At 38.4% G+C, this 25133-nt stretch overlaps 2 protein-coding genes across 4 annotated transcripts in view; one reads left to right on the plus strand and one right to left on the minus strand.

Annotated features, from left to right (window-relative positions):
* Window positions 1–227: 227 nt before the first annotated feature.
* The window catches only part of LOC106882760 (adenylate cyclase type 6), a 103815-nt gene continuing 78909 nt past the window's right edge, over window positions 228–25133 (minus strand). For 2 of the 3 annotated variants that reach the window (XM_089343673.1, XM_089343672.1), the window contains exons 8-21: window positions 21526–21670; window positions 19856–19947; window positions 18321–18477; window positions 16019–16116; window positions 14967–15051; window positions 13859–13975; window positions 10941–11090; window positions 9551–9726; window positions 7728–7875; window positions 6279–6398; window positions 4039–4185; window positions 2671–2872; window positions 1571–1695; window positions 229–768 (exon numbers count right to left, since the gene is read on the minus strand). In XM_089343673.1, coding sequence (XP_089199799.1) covers window positions 640–768; window positions 1571–1695; window positions 2671–2872; window positions 4039–4185; window positions 6279–6398; window positions 7728–7875; window positions 9551–9726; window positions 10941–11090; window positions 13859–13975; window positions 14967–15051; window positions 16019–16116; window positions 18321–18477; window positions 19856–19947; window positions 21526–21670 — 1891 coding nt within the window. In that variant the 3' untranslated portion in view covers window positions 229–639. Of the gene's footprint in view, window positions 769–1570; window positions 1696–2670; window positions 2873–4038; window positions 4186–6278; window positions 6399–7727; window positions 7876–9550; window positions 9727–10940; window positions 11091–13858; window positions 13976–14966; window positions 15052–16018; window positions 16117–18320; window positions 18478–19855; window positions 19948–21525; window positions 21671–25133 lie in introns of all 3 variants that reach the window. The other variant, XM_089343671.1, reaches the window with a different exon arrangement.
* Window positions 23542–25133, plus strand: part of LOC106876814 (cholecystokinin receptor type A) — a 156580-nt gene continuing 154988 nt past the window's right edge. The window contains exon 1 of the mRNA XM_052977301.2: window positions 23542–23703. The gene's annotated coding sequence lies outside the window, so the exon portion shown is untranslated. The remainder of the gene's footprint in view (window positions 23704–25133) is intronic.

Here is a 25133-nt window from a genome sequence, read left to right on the forward strand (position 1 = left end):
ACATACATATATATATATATATATATATATATATATATATATATATATATGTATATATATATTATATATATATAATAATAATCAAGCAATATATATATATATATATGTTATATGTGTATATTTAAGTATGTTTATATATGTTTTGATACACACATGTATATATATATATATATATATATATATATATATATATACATATATCATATATGTTTGTGTATTTTAGAATGTGTGTATATGTTTATATATATATATACATATTTATATATATATATATATATATATATATATATATATATATTATACATCTACATATTATATATAAGTGCATGCATTTAAGTATGTGTGTGTGTATATATATATAAATATGTATGTATGTTTGTATTGTTGTGTCTGCATAAACACCAAGTAAAATTTGTTAGTTTCAGAAGTCCTAACTCATATTTCTATCACATTCATCAGACAGTAAACACATCAGACAGTAAACACATTGTTCACTGTTACAAAGCTCATTGGGTTCACATTGTTCAATGTGTTCACATCATTTACTGCAAATCTTTGTTCATGGTCTTCACTGTTTGCACCATATTCCCCTCTGTGTCTTTGAAGTCTTTCAAATGTCTTGGAGGAGATTTTGGGCTCTCACTTGGAATCGGATGGTGAAAGCAGGAAATAAGTCAACATGTCTCCTTTTCCTTTGACTTTTATGTAGCCGCGCTGTTGGGTTTTGTAGCCAAGAGGCACGAGGATGTCGTTGAGTTCTTGGGTGATCTGGAGAATAGAAAACAGAGAAACCTCGGTAGGAATTGTAGCAGCGAGCAGACAGATTGAGAGGGAGGTAGATAGACAGAAAAGACAAACTGGGGTGGCTGTGTGGTTAAGAAGTTTACTTTACAAACATATGGGTTTGAGTTCAGTCCTAGTGTGTGGCACCTTGGGCAAATGTCTTCTTCTAGAGCAGCAAGTTTTAAAATGATGAGTCATTTGATGCTCGTTCAGTTTGTGTGGCACCCACTTGTCCAGCAGCTTTTTTACCTTGCTGATTTATTTCAGTTCGTCCAATACAGTTGGAATTGAAACATCAAACCTTGCTGCTAACTTATGTGCAGTTTGAGATGTATCTGCTTTCACTACAGTTTCCAGCTCATCTTTATCCACCTTGGTCTCAGGTCTACCAAGGGGCTGACCTTCAAGAGTAAAGTCACCAGACCGGAACTTCTCAAACCATCAACATACAGTGTTCTCATTCACCACATCTTCACCAAATACCTCATTGATGTTTCTAGCTGTCTGAGATGCATTGGTTCCATGATGGAACTCATATTCATAAACAACATGAATTTTTTATCTCTCCATGGGTTCACAAAAATTGATTTACAAAAGGAAACTCACATTATAATTCAGACACCATGAATGGCATTTCAAAAAGAGATGATGTCACTCTTCAATGTTGTAAAACAAAGAATTGTCAGGATAAAACATTAGACTTAACGACTGTCAAACTTGGTCCAAAAGAAAATCGGATATTGCATTTTTAATGTCCTGATACATTGTGATGAGACAGTTTGCCTACCTGTATAGAGTCGGGCATACCAGTGCTGTCCATTCGGCTGGCAACATTGACTGTGTTACCCCAGATGTCATAATGAGGTTTTCTGGCCCCTATCACACCGGCGACCACTGGACCCATATTCATTCCTGAAATTAGAGGGTACATCTCATATACATACTAACAGGTATACATATATATACATAAAACTGGAACATTGGATCAAACCCTGTAATCAGTTGATCTAGCAAGCATGGCCTCATCCCAGTGAGGGAGGTCAGAGTACAATAATGCGGTCAAGAGGTGTGCATTCTCTCCTGATGGCCCCATAAGCTTGCTAGAATTCAGTATGCAGAGGTTTGAACTGGTAGCACTTGCATCTGCAAGTTTTTTTACAAAAAATTAAAAACAAAAAATATATGTATATATACTCAGGACATACATACATCATCATTGTCATCATCAGCATCATTGTTTAACATCCTCTTTCCATGCGGGCATGGGTTGGCTGGTTTGACAGGAGCTGGCCAGGTAGAAGACTACTCCAGACTTCTGTGTCTGTTCTGGCATGGTTTTTATGGCTGGATGCCCTTCTTAACACCAACCACCCGGCAGAATGGACTGAGTGCTTTTTATGTGGCACAAGCACAAGCAAGGTCAGTTTTGGCAAGGTTTTTACAGCTGGATGCCCTTCCAAATGCCAACCACTTTACAGTTTGGACTGGGTGCTTTCTATGTGGTACCAGCACTGGCAGGGTCACCAAGTAACTTTCAAGACAAAGAATCTTTGAGAGGGGAGGGGACACTGAAGGAGAGGATCTTGTGTCAGATGATGAAAGGTTAGAGTGTGACAAAGAGACAGAGGGACAGAAGCAGGTGTCTTGCTATAGTGGAGGTATAGGGTTACCTGTCAAGAGAGAGAGAGAGAGAGAAAGAAGGAGAGAGGAAGAAAGAGAAGGAAGAGGAGACAATGATGATGATGAGACTGAATTACACAAAATTAAAATAAAATAAAAAAATAGTCAAGGTTAAAAAGAAAACCCAGAAAAATCAGTTGAAGATGGAATAAATTCATTGAAAAACAACAGAAACAACACAAACAAAACCCAAAGAAAATTCTTCACCAATTCTCATTTTGAAGTTGTTGAAGGAATGCTGGTTGATGGTTTTCAGCTGTCGCTGGATATAAAAGGCATATTCTACCAATGCCACAATGTGTTTGGAATCTGGAAAGTTCTCTTCTGTGTCTAAGCCGGACGCTGCCATGTAGGTGTAACCAATGGTCTTGATCTTCTGGATGCAAGAGAACTGTTGTTCTTCAAGAATCTGGAAGAGAGAAGTGTGGAGGTGATCGGGGGTGAGGTTGGAGTTTTGTGGGAGAGGGACTACGGGGGTGGAGTAGTAACAACAACAACAGCAGAAGCAGCAGCAGCAACAAGCAACAACAGCACCAGAAGCAACAACAACAATGGCAACAACAAGCAGTAACAGCAGCAGCAGCAACAACAACAACGACAGCAGCAACAAACAACAAGAACAACAACAAAAACAACAACAGCTGTTTATTTCTGTGTTCTTTTCTGTCGAAGAGCGAAGGCTCGAAACGTTAAAGACTTTCTCACTTCCCGAGCATTAAACTAATACATCTGTTTGTTGTTTACACACCCGTCTTTGTATATATATATATATATATATATATATATATATATATATATATATATATATATATATTTATGTGGAGAATGGAGAAGCAAAGCACAAGAAGAAGCAATTCGGTTGGGTTAGTTAGCCATTGTTTTAATTATGTGGAGATTATACAATGAGTCATTTACGCATGTTTCAATCCTATCATTTACCTATATATATATATATATATATATATATATATATATATATATATATATATATAGATTCAAGGCTTGAATATGGTACTTATGCGAAGGCACCTGAATATCGCATCCTAAAAGGATGGGTGATTAAAATCAAACAATAAGCAACACGGATTTCAAAAGTGATTGCAGTACGCACGTTTATGTATGCTCTCTCCCACTTGGATTTGATATGTTGCCACATTTATAATATGTCTTTTTTCTGCATTTTCATGCAGCTGAAGATTGCTCTTCATATTGCATTTAAGGTAATGCTCGCATTACTTAAATAAATTGAAGTAGCATGAAACGTGAGTACTGCAATCACTTTTGAAATCCGTGTTGCTTATTGTTTGATATATATATATATATATATATATATATATATATATATATGTATATATATATATATATATATATATATATATATATATATATATATATATATACTGTAAGCATCTCAGGAATACCTACTCTGATTCTGAAAATCATGTGATATGTGGAAACATGTGTAGCAATGCATTAAATGTTTCTAAATTCCATCCTAGGATTATTGTTATTATTATTATTATTATTATTATATCATCCTATATATATACACAGTCAGAATTGCTTCTTACTCACCTCATCAAAGTCTGCAATGATCTCATTAAGCAGCCGAAGACATTCAGCTCCTTCATTGTTGCCGACCAATTCCATGTAGAACTCTGAGAAGTTTGAGATGGAAGCGAACATAACACAGGCATTATCACAGTCTTGGTAGTAGAGGTCCTGAAAAGGATTATATATATATATATATGCATGTATGTGATAAGATATGTGTATATATATATATATATATATATATATATATATATATATATATATACATATATATACGTACATATATATATATATATATAAATATATATATATATATATATATATATATATATATATATATATATATATATAAATATATATATATATATATATATATATATATAAATATATATATATATATATATATATATATATATATATAAATATATATATATACATATATATATATATATATATATATATATATATATATATATATATATATAAACACACACACACATGCATGCATGCATGTATAAATAATTATGAAAGTACATATGTATGCCAATAATCATATATGCGCATATGCATACATATACATATCTATTAATGCATTTAAGTATGTATGTATAAGCACTGATATATACATATATACATATATACATATATATATATATATATATATATATATATATATATATATATATATATATATATATACGTGTATATATATATATATATATATACATATACACAGAAATGCATATACACACTTATTAACGCATGTGTATTCATACCACACCACCTCCCAATTACATAGTCATTAACCAACTGTTAATCAGTATTTAATCCCGTCTTTTGTGATAGGAAGGGGGAGGGGTGGGGTGGGGGTGGGACGGCAGGTTTGAAATTGCTCCAGGCCCCACCCATGCCTCTGCCACCATTCGGCCCTCCTGTCTCCTCCTGCCACACCTCCACCTCTCCAAGTCGCATATTTCCTTGTCTTCAAACAACTGAGTTCTTCCAACATCCTTCTGCCACCACCACCACCACCACCACCCTGTTCATCATCACTATCATCATCACTATGCATAACCAACAGTGCTACTACAATCACGAGCAATGCTGCTCCAATCAAGACGACCACAACGGCGACGACGACGACGACCACCACCACCACCACAATCATCACCACTGCAATTGCCATCACCTCTACACTATTACACCTCCAACACTTTCTCCCCCACCGCTGCAACTTTCATCCCCTCCATCACCACTATTACCCCACCACCACCACTATTACACCACCAACACTTCCTCCTCCTCCACCACCACCACCACCATGTACTGGAACCTTGTGTTGTTGCTCTCTTTCTTTGTTTCTTCTCTAATTAACGTAAACTAATCCATGCGGGATTAGATTTGTAAATATTTACTAATCCAGCAGCGACAATTTACATTGTCAATTGGTTAATTAACAGTGAGTTCTTTAATGAATTCATTAAAACCACCAACCCCCTTCCACCACCACCACCACCACCACCACCACGTATGAAGCAGAATTGCTACAGCTTGGTCGCAATGTGTTATTTACATTCATCTGTTATTTAACCTGAAGTTGGTGGTGGATTAAACGAACTGGTAGAGCGCTAAACAAAATAACATATGGTACTTTTACTTTTGTATGTTTCAGTCATTGGACTGGCCATGCTGGGGCAATGCCTCACTCTGGCCACTTTGCAAGGCTAAACTCAAGCAGCTTTAGGTTTTTTTTTTAAAAAAAAAAGGCACCCAAGTTCATCACCTCCAGTTATCTCCCTTTGACCATAACAGGTGCGAAAAGCCTCCGAAATATCAGGACTGTTGTTATGGTAACGGAGCTAAAAGTATGCGAAGAGAAGCAACTTGGCACAGACTGACCTTGAACTCTGTTACATCTGCATATCAAGTTATAAAGTTCTCTCTCCCCCTGTCTGTGTTTGTCCACCCAACATCGCTTGACAACCGATGCTGGTGTGTTTATGTCGCTGTAACTTAGCGGTTCAGCAAAAGAGACCGATAGAACAAGTACTAGGTATCCAAAGAATAAATCCTGGGGTCGATTTGCTCGACTAAAGGCGGTGCTCCAGCATGGCCACAGTCAAATGACTGAAACAAGTAAAAGAGTAAAAGAGTATATATGTATGTACAGGTGAGTGTGTATATGTTTGTGTGTGCATGACTGTGTGTATGTATATCTTTGCATGTGTGTGTGTGTGTGTGTGTGTGTGTGTGTGTTTTACCTCATCCTTTTTCATTTGGCTCTTCAAGAAATGCTCTGCAACGTTTAAAGGTAAGATATTGGTGACCAACTTGAGGTTGTAGGCCTTCATATTCTGCATCTGTTCCATTTCATCGATAGCCTGCAATTAGAACAACAGCAAAAAACCCCAATTTTGAAAATGTTTTACAAGGTCATAAGGTTAGAATTTATATTCTGTCTGTCTGTCTGTCTCTCAATTGTATTCTTTAAACCTTCATCCATTCTCAGTAATTCTCCCGTCACCAAATTCATTAGGATGCGTTAGCCTTGATGATATTTTCTGTACCCCACCCACTGTCATCTTTTCTCTCCTCTAAACTCAGCACTTCAACCTCACCATCAACCCCTGAGGATTTACTGTCTCATGGGACCAGTTACCAGGTTTCTATGACTCATAAGAGACTGATATCACAATATTCCCTCTGAATGGGGAACAAACACAAAGACACATGCATATATATATATATATATATATATATATATATACATATATATATATATATATACATAAACAAAATTAAGGGATCAGCAACAGGTTGCTTCACCACATACCGAAGTTCAGAAATAGCGGCTAAAAATGCTGAAACAACCTGTTGCTGATCCCTTAATTATGTTTATAAATTTATAAGAACTTTTAAATAAGTTCTTCACCGATAATGGTGTTTACATACCGAAGTGCTTGGTAAAGATTATTAACTATTAATTTATTAATAATTTAATATTCCTTTACCCTTTTATATATATATATATATATATATATATACATACACGATAAGAAAATGGAGGAAAAACAACAATGAGAAGTGTGTCTTTGATGTTAAAAAGCAATTATTTAATTAGTTAAGCAAGGTGAGAGTAAGAGTGAGTTTACAGCTGTTTCTGTGTGCCATGTAATTACCGGGAGTGCTTTTGGATACATCTATCCATTAGAGGGTTTAAACACCTATAACTTATACCTTATATTTATATATATATATATATATATATATATATATATATATATATATATATATATATATATAAATACAAATAATCAGGAAATGGAGAAAACCTCAGATCAACAGAGGGGGGCACTATTGAGCATCAATATTGCTAGAAATAAGAGTCAAAACAACTCATAGCAAACAATAACGCAGTCTTATTTACTGACAATGGAGGCAAACTCTCTAAGCACTGGGCATAGCCAGGTCACCAGTGATTTCACATTTACATTAATGCTCACATGACGGGCTTCTTTCAGTTTCCGTCTACCAAATCCACTCACAAGGCTTTGGTCAACCAGAGGCTATAAAAGAAGACATTCGCTCAAGGTACCGTGCAGTGGGACCGAACCCAGAACCATGTGGTTGGTAAGCAAGCTTCTTACCACACAGCCATGATGATGTACCATCAACTCCTTCCTACTCCGCCCCAATTGTAAGCCACTTACCTCCCACTTCCAGAGGCTGTCCAGCCGTGCTGTCGATTCCACCTGCCTGGCATGTATGAAGAGGATGACCGTCAGGAGGAATATCACGCATGTTGTTTCATATTTCAGATCTATACTCGAGATTGGTACCTCTGTGTGGATGTCATGGCTGTGACAATGGCAAAAATAAACACTGCATCAGAAACAATAACAATAACAATAACAACAATAACAATAACAATAATAATAATAATAAAAAGCATTTCGTCCAGCGTGCGGACAATTCTGCCAGCTGGCTACCTTCAATAACGATAATAATAATAATAATAGAGTGGCTGTGTGGTAAGTAGCTTGCTTACCATGTACATGGTTCCGGGTTCAGTCCCACTGCGTGGCACCTTGGGCAAGTGTCTTCTACTATAGCCCCGGGCTGACCACCAAAGCCTTGTGAGTGAAAGAAGCCCACTGTATATATATATATATATAGATCACATCTTGTGTCTATTAAGACCAAAATTGTTCTCAACATGAAATATAGCAGCAATCCAAAACGTACGCGGGAAAGACGTCTTGTCCGCTTACATTTTGGATTGCTGCTATATTTCATGTTGAGAACAATTTAGGTCTTAATAGACACAAGATGTGATCTATTTCTAGCACATTAATTGTCCACATTAGTGGTCAACGTTATTTTTAAAAATGTACCTTAATCCCCTGAGATTGCAGATAATATTTCTGAATCTCTTTGATTCTTTAGATGTGCTGGCCTCCTGATAATTAATCAATATTAATTAATATGTGATTAATTACCAGATTTTATAATAATATATATATATATATGTGTGTGTGTGTGTGTGTGCGTGTGTGTTTGTGTGTCTGTGTTTGTCCCCCCAACGTCGCTTGACAACCGATGCTGGTAGTGGTTCGGCAAAAGAGACCGATACAATAAGTGCTAGGCTTACAAAGAATAAGTCCTGGGGGGGGGGGCGATTTGTTCTATTAAAGGTGATGCTCCAGCATGGCTGCAGTCAAATGACTGAAACAAGTAAAAGAGTAAAAGAGAATAATAATAATAATAATTTCGAATTTTGGCACAAGGCCAGTAATTTCAGGAGAGGGGTAAGTCAATTATATTGACCCCAGTACATGACTGGTATCTATTTTATCGACCCTGAAAGGATGAAAGGCAAAGTTGACCTTGGTGGAATTTGAACTCATAACATTAAGATATGTTAACAAGTGTGCTGTCTCAAAACTGGTTATAATGATGTTTGTTGAGTTGGGTAGGAGGCCATAAGGTGAGGGATGGAATCGGTTAGATTGGGCCGAGTACTTGACTGGCACTTATCGCTTTGAATGAGTGGTCAAGTATGAAAGAGAGAAGAAAAGTGGATAAGCGAGACAGAGGGGGAGAGGGAAGAAGGAAGTGAGAGGGTGAGAGAGAGAGGGGAAGGAAAGAGACAGACTCAGACAGAGGGAAAGAGATAGAGTGAGAGAGAGAGAGAGGGTGAGAGAGAGAGGGGAAGGAAAGAGACAGACTTAGAGGGGGAGAGATAGAGTGAGAGATAGAAAGAGAAAGGGAAGAAGGAAGTTAGAGGGTGAGAGAGAGAGGGGAAGGAAAGAGACAGACTTAGATAGAGGAGGAGAGATAGAGTGAGAGATAGAGAGAGAGAGTAGAGAGAGGTAAAGTGATAAATAAATAGAGAGAGAGAGAGAGAGTAGAGAAGTAGAGAGATAGAGAGTGACTAAAGGACAGAGTGAGACAGATAGAGTGAATGAGAGAGAGAGAGAGAGAGAGAGAGAGAGAGAGAGAGAGAGAGAGAGAGAGAGAAGCAGTGACCTACCCGACGTTGAGCTTGAGGAGGAGGTCCTTGTTATCAAAGAGATTCGCCTGAGTGGTGAAGACGAGGGTGATGTAGATGGTTGCCATGACAACGGTGAGGAACAACTTGAACAGGGATCCGCTCTGAAGGAACACACCAGTGCTGATCATGGCCAGGAACACACAGAAGGTAAAATACTGGCAGGACACAAATGGCGGAGAGAAAGAAGAAAGAGAAAGAAATCAGACGGAACCTCAGAGAAATACAAAAACATACAAACATACATACATACATACATACATATACACACACAGTTGAGTAGTATAAATGGTCAAAATTTCTCTCTCTCTCTCTCCTCTCTCGCTCTCTCTCAGAGTGTGCTTTTTTTTCTGACTTATAGACAACTGACTAATATGACCCCTCTGTCCAGCATTCGCTGTGATAGATCGCTAGCCACTAAACCTCCTTTATTTTCTCTCTCTGTTTATTTCTGTGTTCCTTTCTGGTGAAGAGCCTAGGCTCGAAACATAAAAGACTTTCTCACCTTCCTGAGCATTAAACTAATACATCTGTTTGTTGTTTACACACCCATCTTCGTCTTTTGTTTTTTTTGTAAATTCTCACTATATATATATATATATATATATATATATATATATATATCAAAATAAGCAACAAGGATATTCAAGGTTAATGCAGTACGATCGTTTCATGCAACTCCATTTATTTAAGCAATACTTAATTCTGGTGCCTAAACTTAAGTACCATATTCACCTTGAATCTAAATTTTATATATATATATGTATGTATACGCAGGGTTGGCTGAAAGTCACCTGACAGTAAATCAAAACCGTTTAATTCCAAGATTTATTTATGTTTAACAACTGAAGGAATTTGAATTTAATAAAAGCATCTAAATATGGAGCATCAGAAAAATTATCCAAACTGAAGTCCTTCTTGTAAACGTTCATAATTGGAATGAACAAATAAAACTGATATTAAATATTTATGTGTGTATATGTATATATATATATATATATATATATATATATATATATATATATATATATATATCAGACAGTAAGAAAATGGAGATATAGCATTTAATAAAAATTTATTATCTGCAAAAATGAAATATTCCCTTACAGCTGTTTTAATTGAGCCTATAAGATTAAATAGCAATTATTAAAATCATTATATTAGGCAAAATCTCTTCAGAGGGGTACAAAAAAGATATACTGTTAGGTTTTTATGTGTTGTATTTTAGAATCATCACAGCAGACAGCTGTGATGATTAGAAGCCTGTGTGTTGAAAACCTATATTGTCTTATGCGCCTGAGGAAGGCAATGTATTTCAGATTGATGTATCATTAAATGGATTAATAATAATGATAATAATAATAAGACTTACTTCAGGAAAATGTGATGTGGATAAGAAGTTTGTACATAGGTTCTGTTCGTTAGACAATGTGATGTTGAGGTCCTTCATGAGAGAATTGTTGAATTGGTCATTGGTGAGGTTCTTCAGACATGAGAGAAGATTAGTGTTTTCCATACTGAACTGTTGGAGGACAAGGAAAGGGTGAGAGAGAGAGGGGGGGAGTGAGAGTGGAAGAAAGAGAATGAAGAGATATTAATGTTGAAATAAATTAGAATGTTGTTTGTATTACACATGTATGAGCATCAATACAAACACAAACATATATGTACAGACACACACATACATAGTGAAAAAAGAAGAATTTTGATGAAGCAATCATCCCCACGTGGTGAGTTGTAATGCAAAAATGTATTATAAAAGAAGGAAAATGAACACCGTATGCAGAGTTCTGATATATTTTAAATGGTAGAGTATTGTGATAGTCGACCGGTTTCGTTTTGCTAATCATGACATTGCAATTGTTGCAATTTTGTATTTTCTCAAGAAGTTTTTAGCCCATGTTTTTGTATGTATGTATGTGTGTGTGTGTGTGTGTGTGTGTGTATGTATCTATCTGTCTATCTATCTATTTTTCTATACACACTCACACATATATATATATATACAACTATTTATCTGTCAGCCTGTATCTCTATATACATATAAATATATATGCACACACACACATATATAATATATCTTTACTTAAATACATACACACATAAGTACATATGTACATACATACATACACACACATATGTAATGCATATATATGTATATATGTATGTATATATATATATATATATATATATATACATATATCTATACATACATACATACATATATACTTACATACATTCTATATATATATATATATATATATATATATATATATATATATATATATATATATATATATATATATATGCTAATGAACATCCCTACTTAATCTGGACACTTAAAAATAGAAGAGAATTGAGAAATAAGGTCAACTGTTTTCTTGGCTTGAAGAAAGCAAAAACGGTCAGCAGCCCTTGTAGGGAGTGGGGGGGGGGGAGGTAGCACTGTTAAAAGTCTGTGAAGCACCAGCAGGAATCTGTGTTAGTTTGTCCTCAAACATATTGCCGCAGATGTCCACTTGGAGGTCAAGTAAATGACCACTTGAGAAGTTATTCAATTTCTGAGATTAAATTGGTCAAATACAACTGATGGAAGCGATTTGATGGTTGTGGGGTAGCATGGTGGTTGTGTTTGATATAAATTCATTAAAATATTCTTGCAGGTGTGGCTGTGTGGTAAGTAGCTTGCTTACCAACCACATGGTTCTGGGTTCAGTCCCACGGCATGGCACCTTGGGCAAGTGTCTGATACTGTAGCCTCGGGCTGACCAAATCCTTGTAAGTGGATTTGGTAGACAGAAACTGAAAGAAGCCTGTTGTATATGCATGTATATATATATATATATATATATATATATATATATATATATGTATGTATGTATTTGTGTGTCTGTGTTTGTCCCCCCATCATCGCTTGACAACCGATGTTGGTGTGTTTATGTCTCTGTAACCTAGTGGTTCGGTAAAAGAGACTGATAGAATAAGTACTAAGCTTACAAAGAATAAGTCCTGGGGTCGATTTGTTTGACTAAGGGCAGTGCTCCAACATGGCCACAGTCAAATGACTGAAGCAAGTAAAAGAAAGAGAAAATAAAAGAATACATACATACACAAACATACATACATTTATACATATATGTCTGAACACACAGAAATATATATATATGGATCGTTTGTAGAAATACATAAATATATATCATCATCACTGTCATCTTACATCTTACTTTTGATGCTGGCATGAGTTAGATGGGTCCTTATGGTGAAAGCCAATTCTAATTTAGTGTCAATTCCTTCTTGTACAGTCAGGTGACCAATTCCCACTGTACATTTTCAACTCTGGTGTTGTTCCTACAGATGGATGTCATTTTTAATCATCCAACCACGTTACAGCAAGTACTGAGCACATTTCATCAGCTCTATAATGCAGTGTGTGTGTGTGTGTGTGTGTGTGTGTGTGTGTGTGTGATTGTAAACAGCTATGTGTGCGTATTTGTATACATAAATGCATGTGTGTGAGTGTGAGAGCACCACCGCCGCTGCTGCTGCTGCCGCTGCCATCACCACCTCAACCACCACCACTGCCGCTGCCATCACCACCTCAACCACCACCACTACTGCCGCCACCACCACCACCGCAAACCTGTAACTACTATTATAACCACAAAAAGATGGCATCACCACTTCTATTACTACCACTACTACAATCCCATGACTGTATTACTACAACCGCAAACAGACACCACCACCACCACTGCCGCTGCCACCACCACCACCACCACCGCCGCCGCCGCCGCCATCACCACCACCACCACCACCGCCGCCACCGCCACTGCCTCCAAAATGCTGATATGTTCTTTGCAGTTATCTCATTAGTTGTTAATTAGATTCTCATCAATGCCAGTTTACAGCCTCAGAGGATGAAGAAACCATTAGAAACAGTGGCTACAACAATGCAAACAGCGGCAACAACAACAACAATCTCTCCTCCTCCTCCTCCTTTTCCTCGCTCCTCTTTGCTTTAATGGTGCAATTATCCTCTTCAGCTGACAGAGGAAATTGAACCTGAATCTACTGGCCTTGAATCAGTTGTACACATACACTCACTCACTCACACATCATCATCATCATTGTCATCCTCCTCTTCTGCATCGTTGTTGTTGCCGTCATCATCATCACCACAACAACCATCATCATCATCATTTTAAATATTACCACTACAACCATCACTATCACCACCACCATTACCACGACGACGATGACCACCACTGCCAACTGACATTATAGACTTACCATATCAAGGAATGATGCCACAAAGAGGAGGAGCACTATTACGGTGACAGTCGCCTGGTTGATGGAACGGTTTTCTGCCACTTTGGCACCAAACACAGTCAGCCAACGAGATGTACACTGCAAAGAATATCGGAAGAAACGGAGACAATTAGTCAAAGACTTTTCTGGTTCATTTACAATGGAATGGAAATGTTGTGAAAGATTACCATTCGTGCCTGAAGGCATTACCATTATACAGACAGTAAGTAGGCATAGTGAGGTGTGTGTGTGTATGTGTGTGTGTGTGTGTGTGTGTGTGTGTGTGTGTGTGTGTGTGTGTGTGTGTAAGCAGATTGCTTCAAAACCGTGCAGTTCCTGCTTTGATTCCACTGTTTGCTAGTTTGGGCAAATGTCTTTAGCTAAGTTTACAAATATATATACACATAAGTTTACAAATATATATACACATAAGCTAGTTTACAAATATATATACACATAAGTTTACAAATATATATACACATAAGTTTACAAATATATATACACATAAGCTAATTTACAAATATATATATACACATAACTTTACAAATATATATACACATAAGTTTACAAATATATATACACATAAGCTAATTTACAAATATATATACACATAAGTTTACAAATATATATACACATAGGTTTACAAATATATATACTCATACAGTTTCCAACTACCAAATTCATTCACGCGGCATTGTTTGGCCCAAGGATAGATTAGAAGACACTGGCCCAAGTTGTTCCACCGTGGGACTGTACCCAAAACCTCATGGTCACAAAGTGGGCTTCTTAATCACACAACCGTCCGGATATTCTAAATCAGAGTTTTTGTTTCATTTTTTTGTTTTATTTCTTATTAAAATGAAATTGGTAGGAATTATTTGAAAAATATAATAATGGGTTTGGTGGTTGTCTTGGAAATTTGTAACTTAATGAGTTCTGCAGCAAAATAAGAATGGTGGGTAAAGTAAGTTTAGGGAAGGGTTCTGTAGCAAAATGAGTATGGAAGGTAAGGTGGGTGCAGAGAAGAGCTTTGCAGTGAAATAAGAATGGGAGGTAAAGTAAGTTTAGGGATGTGTGAATTGATACTGACCTTGAGACGTTCAATGAAAACTATCAGCAGTAGCAGCAGCAGGAAAACAATACCAACACAACTGATTAATATGAAGAGTATGGATCTGTGGAGAGAGAGAGAGAGAGAGAGAGAGAGAGTGTGTGTGAGTGGAAGAGTTAGAGAGAGAGAGGGAGAGAGTGTGAGTGAGAGGGAGAGAGAGAGAGAGGGAGAGACAGAGAGAAAGACAGCATGAATGGAAGCGATAGAGTGCATATATGAGAGAGAGAGAGAGAGAGAGAGAGAGAGAGAGAATGTGTGAGTGGAAGAGTTAGAGAGAGAGAGGGAGAGAGTGTGAGTGAGAGGGAGAGAGAGAGAGGGAGAGACAGAGAGAAAGACAGCATGAATGGAAGCGATAGAGTGCATATATGAGAGAGAGAGAGAGAGAGAGAGAGAGAGAGAGAATGTGTGAGTGGAAGAGTTAGAGAGAGAGAGGGAGAGAGTGTGAGTGAGAGGGAGAGAGAGAGAGAGGGAGAGACAGAGAGAAAGACAGCATGAATGGAAGCGATAGAGTGCATATATGAGAGAGAGAGAGAGAGAGAGAGAGAGAGAGAATGTGTGAGTGGAAGAGTTAGAGAGAGAGAGAGGGACAGAGAGAGGGAGAGAGAGAGGAAGAGAGAGGGAGAGAGAGAGGAAGAGAGAGGGAGAGAGAGAGAGAGAGAGAAAGAGAGAGAGAGAGAGGAAGAGAGAGACAGCATGAATGGAAGTGAAAGTTTTATCATGAAGAACATTTTAATACTGGTTTCAGTCTTTGCGACTTTCAACTTAGAGTAAAGCATGAAAAAACAATTAAATTGTGGCAAAATTAAATGAAATGTTTTTTAAAAATATTTCCTAAAAAAAAAGACACAGACAGACAGACAGAAAAGAAAGTGTCCCTTGCATTTGAAAACTTTGGAAATATTTAAAAAAAAATATTTCATTTCATTTTTCCACAATTTAATTGTTTTTCATGCTTTACTCCAAGTTGAAGAACTCGCAAAGACTGAAACCGGTTCTAAAGGTTAGGATTGGGGTGAAAGAATTGGACTTACCTGGGTATGATAATGAGATGAATGAAGATAATTGTGATGAAGATGATGACGATGCAGACGAGATGGGACGAGAACATGACGTCTCTCACTTTGGAGTACTGGAATGACAAACAGAACAGATGTTGTAGCTATAACGACAACAACAACAACAACAATAATAATAAAAATAATAATAATAATAATAATAATAATAATGATGATGATGGTGGTGATTTCAAATTTTGGCACAAAACCAGCAATTTCAAGGGAGTGGGGTATAAGTCGATTACATGGACCCTAGTACACAACTGGTATTTCTTTCATCGAACCTGAAAGGATGAAAGGTAAAGTCAACCTCAGTCGACGAATGAAATGCCATGAAGCATTTCACCCAGCATGCTAACAATTCTGCCAGCTCACCACCTTAATAATATTAATAATAATAATAATAAAAATAATAATAATAATAATAATAATAATGATGATGATGATGATAGCATCCTCATCCTCCTCCTCCTCATCATGTACAACAATAATGCTCTCATTAACACTACAAACATAATCAATAATACTGCTGCAAATAACAACATCAACATCATCACCATTATCAACAACAACAATGCAACTAACACCAGCACCACCACCGCCAACCCCCCCCCCCCCCAGCACCCCCCCCACCATCAATGACAACACTACCACCAGCACAACACCAACAACGATGACAACACCACCACCACCACCATCAATAACAACAACACTACCACCGTCATTATCACCACTGCCACTACTACCACCACCACTTCCGCTGCCACCACCAGCAGCAGCAGCAACAACAACAACAACAACAACAGCAGCAGCAGCAACAATACCACAAACCCCAGAATCTGCAACTCCATCACCACTATAATGATGACAACAACAACAGTGACAAAACCAACAAAACAACAAAAACAGTAACAACAATACTGACAAAGACCGCCGCCGTCACCACCACCACCACCACCACCTCAACAACAACAACAATACAATTAGCTGCAACAAGTAATTAGAAAATGGAAAAGCGCAACGCGATTGGTGGAAGCTGTGTTGGAGCACAAGTTTAATCACTTGAAAATATCCAGTCACACCTGCAGCACTGTCAGAGCATCAGAAACACACCTGAGGTCAGCTGGCAGGTAAACGTGACCGACGAGGAACACACAGACACACACACACACACACACACACATGCACGCATGCATGCTCGCACACCACACATAGAGACACGTTAGCAACACTACTGGCACGTCAACATCAACACACAGACATATATATACACAGACGTTGCCTATATATGTGTGTGTATATATATATATATATATATATATATATATATATATATATATATATGCACATATATGACATATATATGTGTATGCATAAGTGTGTGCGCGCGTTTGTGTGTGTATATATATAAATATATGTGTGTGTATATATATGAATATATGTGTGTGTATATATATATATATATATATACATCCATACACATGCACATATACACTGGCGTATATATGGTATGTCAACATCAACACACAGACATATATACTGATGTTGCCTATATATGTGTGTATGTATTTATGGGAACATAAGCACACCACCATCGGTTGTCAAGCGATGTTGGGGGGGGGGGGGGACAAACACAGACACACAAACATATACACACACACACACATACATACATACATATATATACACATTATATATATACACATTATATATATATATATATACTCTTTTACTTGTTTCAGTCTTTTTGACTGTGGCCATGCTGGAGCACCACCTTTAGTCGAGCAAATCGACCCCAGGACTTGTTCTTTGAAAGCCTAGTACTTATTCTATCGGTCTCTTTTGCCGAACCGCTAAGTTACGGGGACGTAAACACACCAGCATTGGTTGTCAAGCGATGTTGTGGGGACAAACACAGACACACAAACACACATATATATATACATATACATATGTATGATGGGCTCCTTTCATTTTCCACCTACCAAATCCACTCACAAGGCTTTGGTCGGCCCGAGGCTATAGTAGAAGACACTTGCCCAAGGTGCCACGCAGTGGGCAATGAACCCGGAACCATGTGGTTGGTAAGCAAGCTACTTACCACACAGCCATTCTTGCTGTTCAATTTTCTCGACTGATCAATGAGCTGATTGAGCAAACCTATCAACGACAAACCCATAACAACTACTGGAAACGACTGTAAGTCAAATTTACTGCAATAAAGAAGACTACGTTACGACCAATATTTATACTTTGTGTTGGGCATATCTGGACTCACCTTTTCTTCGTATTCTTTCTTGTAGAACTTTAAGGATATGGGCTTGACATGTTCCGCCCGCAGCTGGTCGACACTACGGGCATCGATGGCACGGTCGAGGTATTCATTCACTTCGTCTTCGGGGTCTTTTGCTGATGTCTGATTGCCGTAACCAAGTCTGGAACAAAAGAGAGGAAAGTCATGTCTGTATGCTGTCCATCACCACCATCATCATCATCACCATCAGCATCTTTGTCTTCATCATCATCACCACCATCGTTATCATCATCATCATCATCATCATCATCACCACCATCACCACCACCATTGTCATCATCATCATGATTGTCATCATCATCATCATCATCAAACGTCCACTTTTCCATGCTTGCATGAGTCAGAGAGAATTTATCTACAGAAAACTTTTCTATGGCTGGATGCCCTTCCTGTTGCTAACCTTCACTTGTTTCCAAACATGGTAATATTTCCCTGGCGTTAGGAAGGGCATCCTGGCGTTAGGAAGGGCATCCTGGCGTTGGGAAGGGCATCCAGCTGTAGAAACTCTGCCAAATCAGATTGGAGCCTGGTGTAGCCATCTGGTTTCACCAGTCCTCAGTCAAATCGTCCAACCCATGCTAGCATGGAAAGCGGACGTTAAACGATGATGATGATGATGATGATGATCAGACATTCTCACAGAATATTAGAAACGAACGACACTGCTTGTATGACATTGGCACTCATTTACGACCATTATGCAATGCCAAGACAAGGAAACACACATACATACATTGAGTTCATTTGACCAAATATTCAACCTATTTTATGGTCAAAACTGGCCAGATCTGGCCTGCGACAATGGTCTCTCACCCTACAATGTTATTATTGAAATCTGGAAGCTATGAGATAATCTGTGATTATATCAAAGCAATGTGAATAAATAAGCATTACATTTGACAGTAATATCTGAATGGTATGGGGTTAATCGAGCCACATCCAGCTTAAGTGTTCTATCTGTTGAGAGTGTGGAACTAAGAGTGCGGGGTGGGTGTTCGCAGGAGAGTGTATGTGTGCGTGTGTGAGTAGTGGTGGTGGTGGGGAGAGCATGAGATAGAGGAGGGGATGGGGAGGTAGGTAATAGCTTTAAAGATTGGGTAGGATTGAAGGGTGGATGGAAGCAAGTGATGGATGACCAAAGATGCATGAGTTGCGGGAAAGGTAGAAAGGAGGTCTCAGAATGGGACATACACACACATGTATAAATACATGTATAAACACATAATGCTTACATCTGATGGATGACTGACAATACCTGAATTAAGGAAGGGAGACAGGAGTCACAGAGACTGGGACACACACATACACACACATACATGTACAAATGCATAACAATTACATCTGATGGATGACCAACAATGCATGCATAGGGGAAGTTAGATGGGGTCAAAGTGAGTGAGGGACAGACACACACATGTATAAACACATGAATTGGGGAAGGTAGGGACACACAGACACACACACACGTATACATGTATGTATAAACACGAAATGCTTACTTCTGATGGATGCCGACGTTACTTTTGAAGCTCAGTTTCTTTTGTTGTTTATGCTTTGGAGTTCTACTGTCCAACGTTTCAATCTTCTTTGGCTGCAAAAGAAGAGTTTCAGTACAATCACTAAAGATCTCTCCTTGGTACACCTGTCTCTCTCTCTGGCATACATGTCTCTCTCTGGCACTTCTGCCTCTCTCTCTCTCTCTAGTGCACCTGTCTCTCTCTCTCTGGCACACCTGTCTCTCTCTGGTGTACCTGTCTCTCTCTCTGGCACACCTGTCTCTCTCTGGCACACCTGTCTCTCTCTGTGGCACACCTGTCTCTCTCTCTGGCACACCTGTCTCTCTCTCTGGTGCACCTGTCTCTCTCTCTTTCTCTCTCTGGCGCATCTGTCTCTCTGTGGCACACCTGTGTCTCTCTGTGGCACACCTGTCTCTCTCTCTGGTGCACCTGTCTCTCTCTCTTTCTCTCTCTGGCGCACCTGTCTCCCTCTGGCACACCTGTGTCTCTCTGTGGCACACCTGTCTCTCTCTCTCTGGTGTACCTGTCTCTTTCTCTGGCACACCTGTCTCTCTCTACTACATAGCCACTCCTGCATATATATATCTATATGATGGGCCACTATACAGAGATACTCGCCCAAGCTTCTTTCAGTTTCCATCTATCAAATCCACTCACAAGGCTTTGGATGGCCTGAGGCTATAGCAGAAGACACTGGCCCAAGGGGGAATTGAAACCAAAATCATGTGGTTGCAAAACCAGCTTCTTAACCACAAAGCAATGCCTGAGGATTTATAGAGAAGGAAAGAAAGCAAGCAAGTTCTGCGAGATGTCTTGTGTCGGATGCAAGAACAAGAGGTCAGAGGTCAGAGGTCAGAAGAAAGGAATCAATGACATGAAAGAATTAGCTGTGATGAGTAAAAGACGGAATCGAGTTGGTAGAGGCACCAGATGTGGTTGGAAGATGAGAGTTTGGTAGAGGAAGCAGGGTGGGTGGGGCCAAGAGGGAAGAATGGAGAGAAAGGGGAGACTGGAAGACCAAGGATGAAGAATCGGTGGAAAGATGAGGGAAAAGTTTAAGTTTGGGATGAGGGACCTCACAAAAAAAGGGGACAAAAGACTGCAATAAACAGACTCATCCAAATTCTATGATAGTATGAGCATGGAAAAAAAACAAAATGGTGATGAGGATACTGGTGGTGGTGGTGGTGGTGGTGGTGGTGGTGGTGGTGGTGGTGATGATGATGATGACGATGATGACAAAGATGATGTTGTTGATGATGATGGTGGTGGCGCTGCTGTCGCTGAAGATGATGAGGATGCTGCTGCAACTGGTGATGATGTTGATGATGGCGGTGGTGATGGTGGGGGTCACTGCTTCTGCTGCTGTTGCTGCCGCTACTACTGCTGATGATGAAGATGCTGCTGCTGCTACTGGTGATGATGATGATGAGGAGGAGGAGGATGAGGATGCCACTTCTGGTACTGGTGATGATGACGATGATGACAATGATGTCGATGATAGTGGTGGTGATGGTGGTGGCGCTGCTTCTGTTGCTGATGATATTAACGGTGGTGGTGGAGGTGCATACACCTACATCTACCATGGCGTCCAGCACTACCCCACCCCACCACCACCACCACTCCTCAACATCACTAAGGTCCAATCTTACCTTTTGTCTGTAAGAATCTGCTTTGATGAAGAAAGTCTTCACGTTGTTCTCCTTCAAATAGTTGTTCCGTTTGTCCCCTTCTCCGGGTATCACCTCATAGTCGTTCCCCAAATAGTTCAGGGTGTCTTCTGTAACATGCACCCATCTGAAAGACACACAGACAGATAGATCCTCTCATTTAATTGAACAGTATTTGAGATAATGTGTGTTTTCATGTGATTGCATATATGTGTATATATATATATATATATATATATATATATATATATATAGATATATATATACTAGCAGCTAAGCCCGGTTTCACCCGGTCTGTTTGGATGCTGTGGCCATGATCTTTTTCGGTTAGGCATAATCTATAACAGCGTTTCTCAACCTTACCATATCGGGTACCCTGTTTCTACTGAGGCCTCCAGCTGTATGAACATTTCCTGACTCTCCCCTCCTTGTCAGAAAACAGCTTCAGGAGTTGTGAAGAACGAATTTGTACGTAGTCTGTTTCTGAGAGCTATTCTATTGGACGTCTCTCTAATCATTAAAAACATTGATTTAATTATGAACATAGAAAGAAATTATACATTAATCCCTATTTTTGTAAGCAGTTGCATCCGTAAAAAATTTTATTTGGAGAAGTTGAAAGATATATGAAATGGACGTGTATGTGTGTGTGTGTGTGTGTGCGCGCGCGCGGATGTGTGCGTGCGCGCGTGCGTGTGTATGTGAGAGAGAAAGAGGGTGAGAAAGAGAGTTTGAGTGAGTGAGTGAGTGAGTGAAGGTATATGTCATGATGATTGACATCTTTTAAGGTACACACACATATATAGAAAATGTTTACGATGGTTGAGTTATGGAAAAGATTACGTTAAATTTTTGAATGAAAATTAAGGGTCAAACGCTTTAGTTTGACCCGAGCTTAAAAACGAAAAAAATTAGTGTAATAGGTGTAATAAAAACTTGCTGGGAACGAATATGAAGAAAAAAATGCGCGCTCGCGAACAGGGTGGGGGAGACGACTCGGAAGATTCACATCGTCAGTCCATGACCTCTAAACTATAGTGTTTGATCCGAGCTCAAAAACAAAAAATAATTAGTGTAATAGGTGTAAAACAACTTGCTGTGAACGAATATGAAAGAAAAAAATGCGCGCTTGTGAAAGGGGCCTGGGGAAAGGACTCGGTCTCCCCCCACTTTCGCGAGCGCGCAGTTTTTCTTTCATATTGTTTTACATCTATTACACTAATTTTGTTTTTTGTTTTTGAGCTCGGGTCAAACTCTTTAGTTTGACCAAATTAAGATCAGACCTGTACATGGTATCTAGACCTTGTAAAAATAGCAGCCAAATCTCCCTCAAAACACCCTACTGTCTTAATCCGACAAATGTGCCTATTATGTAAAGTTTGAAAACTCCTGAAGAACGAAGTTGTACGTCGTGTGTTTGTGAAAGTTATTCTATTGTACCTGCGTGGCATCTTGGGCAAGTGTCTTCTACTATAGCCTCGGGCCGACCAAGGCCTTGTGAGTGGATTTGGTAGACGGAAACTGAAAGAAGCCCGTCGTATATATGTATATATATATATATGTATATGTGTGTGTGTTTGTGTGTGTGTGTGTTTGTCCCCCTAGCATTGCTTGACAACCGATGCTGGTGTGTTTATGTCTCCGTCACTTAGCGGTTCGTCAAAAGTGACCGATAGAATAAGTACTAGGCTTACAAAGAATAAGTCCCGGGGTCGATTTGCTCGACTAAAGGCGGTGCTCCAGCATGGCCGCAGTGAAATGACTGAAACAAATAAAAGAGTAAAAGAGTGTCTAATCATTAAAAACATTGATTGAATTATGAACATAGAAAGAAATTATACATTAATCCCTGATTTTGTAAGCAGTTGTATCCGTAAAAACTTTATTTGCAGAGAGCAGAAGTTGAGTTGAAAGAAGATGTAAGAAATGGAAGCGCGCGTGTGTCTGTGTCTGTGTGTGTTTGTGTGTGTGTGTGTGTGTGTGTGTGTGTTTGTGTGTGTGCGTTTGTGTGTGTGTGTGTTTGTGTTTGTGTTTTTGTGGCTAATTTAGCGGGAGTTTCGCATTCAGCATGAAGTCTGTTTGTGTTTGCCCGGACATGTCAAAATATCTTCGTTTTTGACTCCTTCGTCTGCAGTAAAGGGAGCCAGGAGCCCTTGTCCGGTAAGTTGAAGAAACAATAAGAATATTTTAATAAGTTTTAGCTTCAGTTTATATTTTATATGTTACCAGACAGTGTTTTTATAGTTATTGTATATATGTGAGATACATATATATGAGATAATATTTTCACTTTAATAGTTTCAGTATTAAAGTGAAACTGTCTGACATTAGAATAGGGAGACGTGGAACACTACATGGACCCTAAGTAAGGCATGCGTAAAATTTGAATGGAATTGGTTGTGTAGTTCTCAAGTTTTAGGGATTCACACAGTTTCAGGGGATTCACACAGACAGACTCACACGTTCTCATCAAAAGAGGAATGAATGTATATATATAAAAGAAGTGTGCAATAATTGTGAATAAATCACAGTTATAACGGAGAGGGTTAAAAACCCTCACATGCCTAGAAATAGCAGTCAAAGCTGCCATAAATAACTTTTTCATTGCATGCTCTGGCCTCTGATATATTCATGGATAATTTTGAATTGTCTACAATATATCTTGCGGAAAACTATTTTTACATTCATTGCTCTGAGAATGTGTGTCTGTCTGTCTGTGAATCCCCTAAAACTTGAGAACTACACAACCAATTTCATTCAAATTTTACGCATGCCTTACTTAGGGGTCCATGTAGTGTTTTAGGCCCCCAAATTTTTTAACTTTTTGCCTAGTGCGAACCCAGTGCAACATCACATCTCCACTATTGCAGTATTACGTGTCAAAAGTGAAACAATATATATATACAGGTATAAGTTAGAGGTGTTTAAAGCCCCTAAGGGATAGATATATCCAAAGGCACTTCTGGTAATTACCCCAGTGGGTATATTCCTTGGTAAAAGGTACACGGCAGCAGGGAATTTGGTGGGTAACTGTAGTTTAATTTATAAAGGCGACAAGAAAATGGGGGGAAAATAACTAACAGAAGTGTGTCTTACTAGTGCAAAAGACACACTTATATTTGTTATTAGTCCTCCGTTTTCTTCTCACCTATATATATATATATAGGTATATGATAGGATTGCTTCGATATTCAAGAGGTAGTCTGAAGTATCTAAGCAACCAGGGGATAGTTAAATCCGAAGGCACTCCTGGAGATTACCTGTGTGGGTACCGTCTTTGTTAGAAGGTATCCAGAGGCAGGTAATTCATCGTCTAAACCGCAGTTTGCTTCTTCTTGTGTTTGTTTCTCCATTCTCCACTTAATTATATATATATATATATATATATATATATATATATATATATATATATATATATATATATATATATATATATATACACGCGCATATAAAGACATACATATACATACATAGAATAAGAATAGGATGGAGGAAGTTCAGAGAACTGCTACCTCTGTTGGCAGCAAAAGGATTCTCTCAGTGAATGGTATATTGTATGATGCTTGTGTGAGACATGGCTTTGTTAGATG

Source organism: Octopus bimaculoides, chromosome 27 (genome assembly GCF_046866305.1).
Source record: "Octopus bimaculoides isolate indiv1 chromosome 27, ASM4686630v1, whole genome shotgun sequence".
Taxonomy (NCBI): Eukaryota; Metazoa; Mollusca; class Cephalopoda; order Octopoda; family Octopodidae; genus Octopus; species Octopus bimaculoides.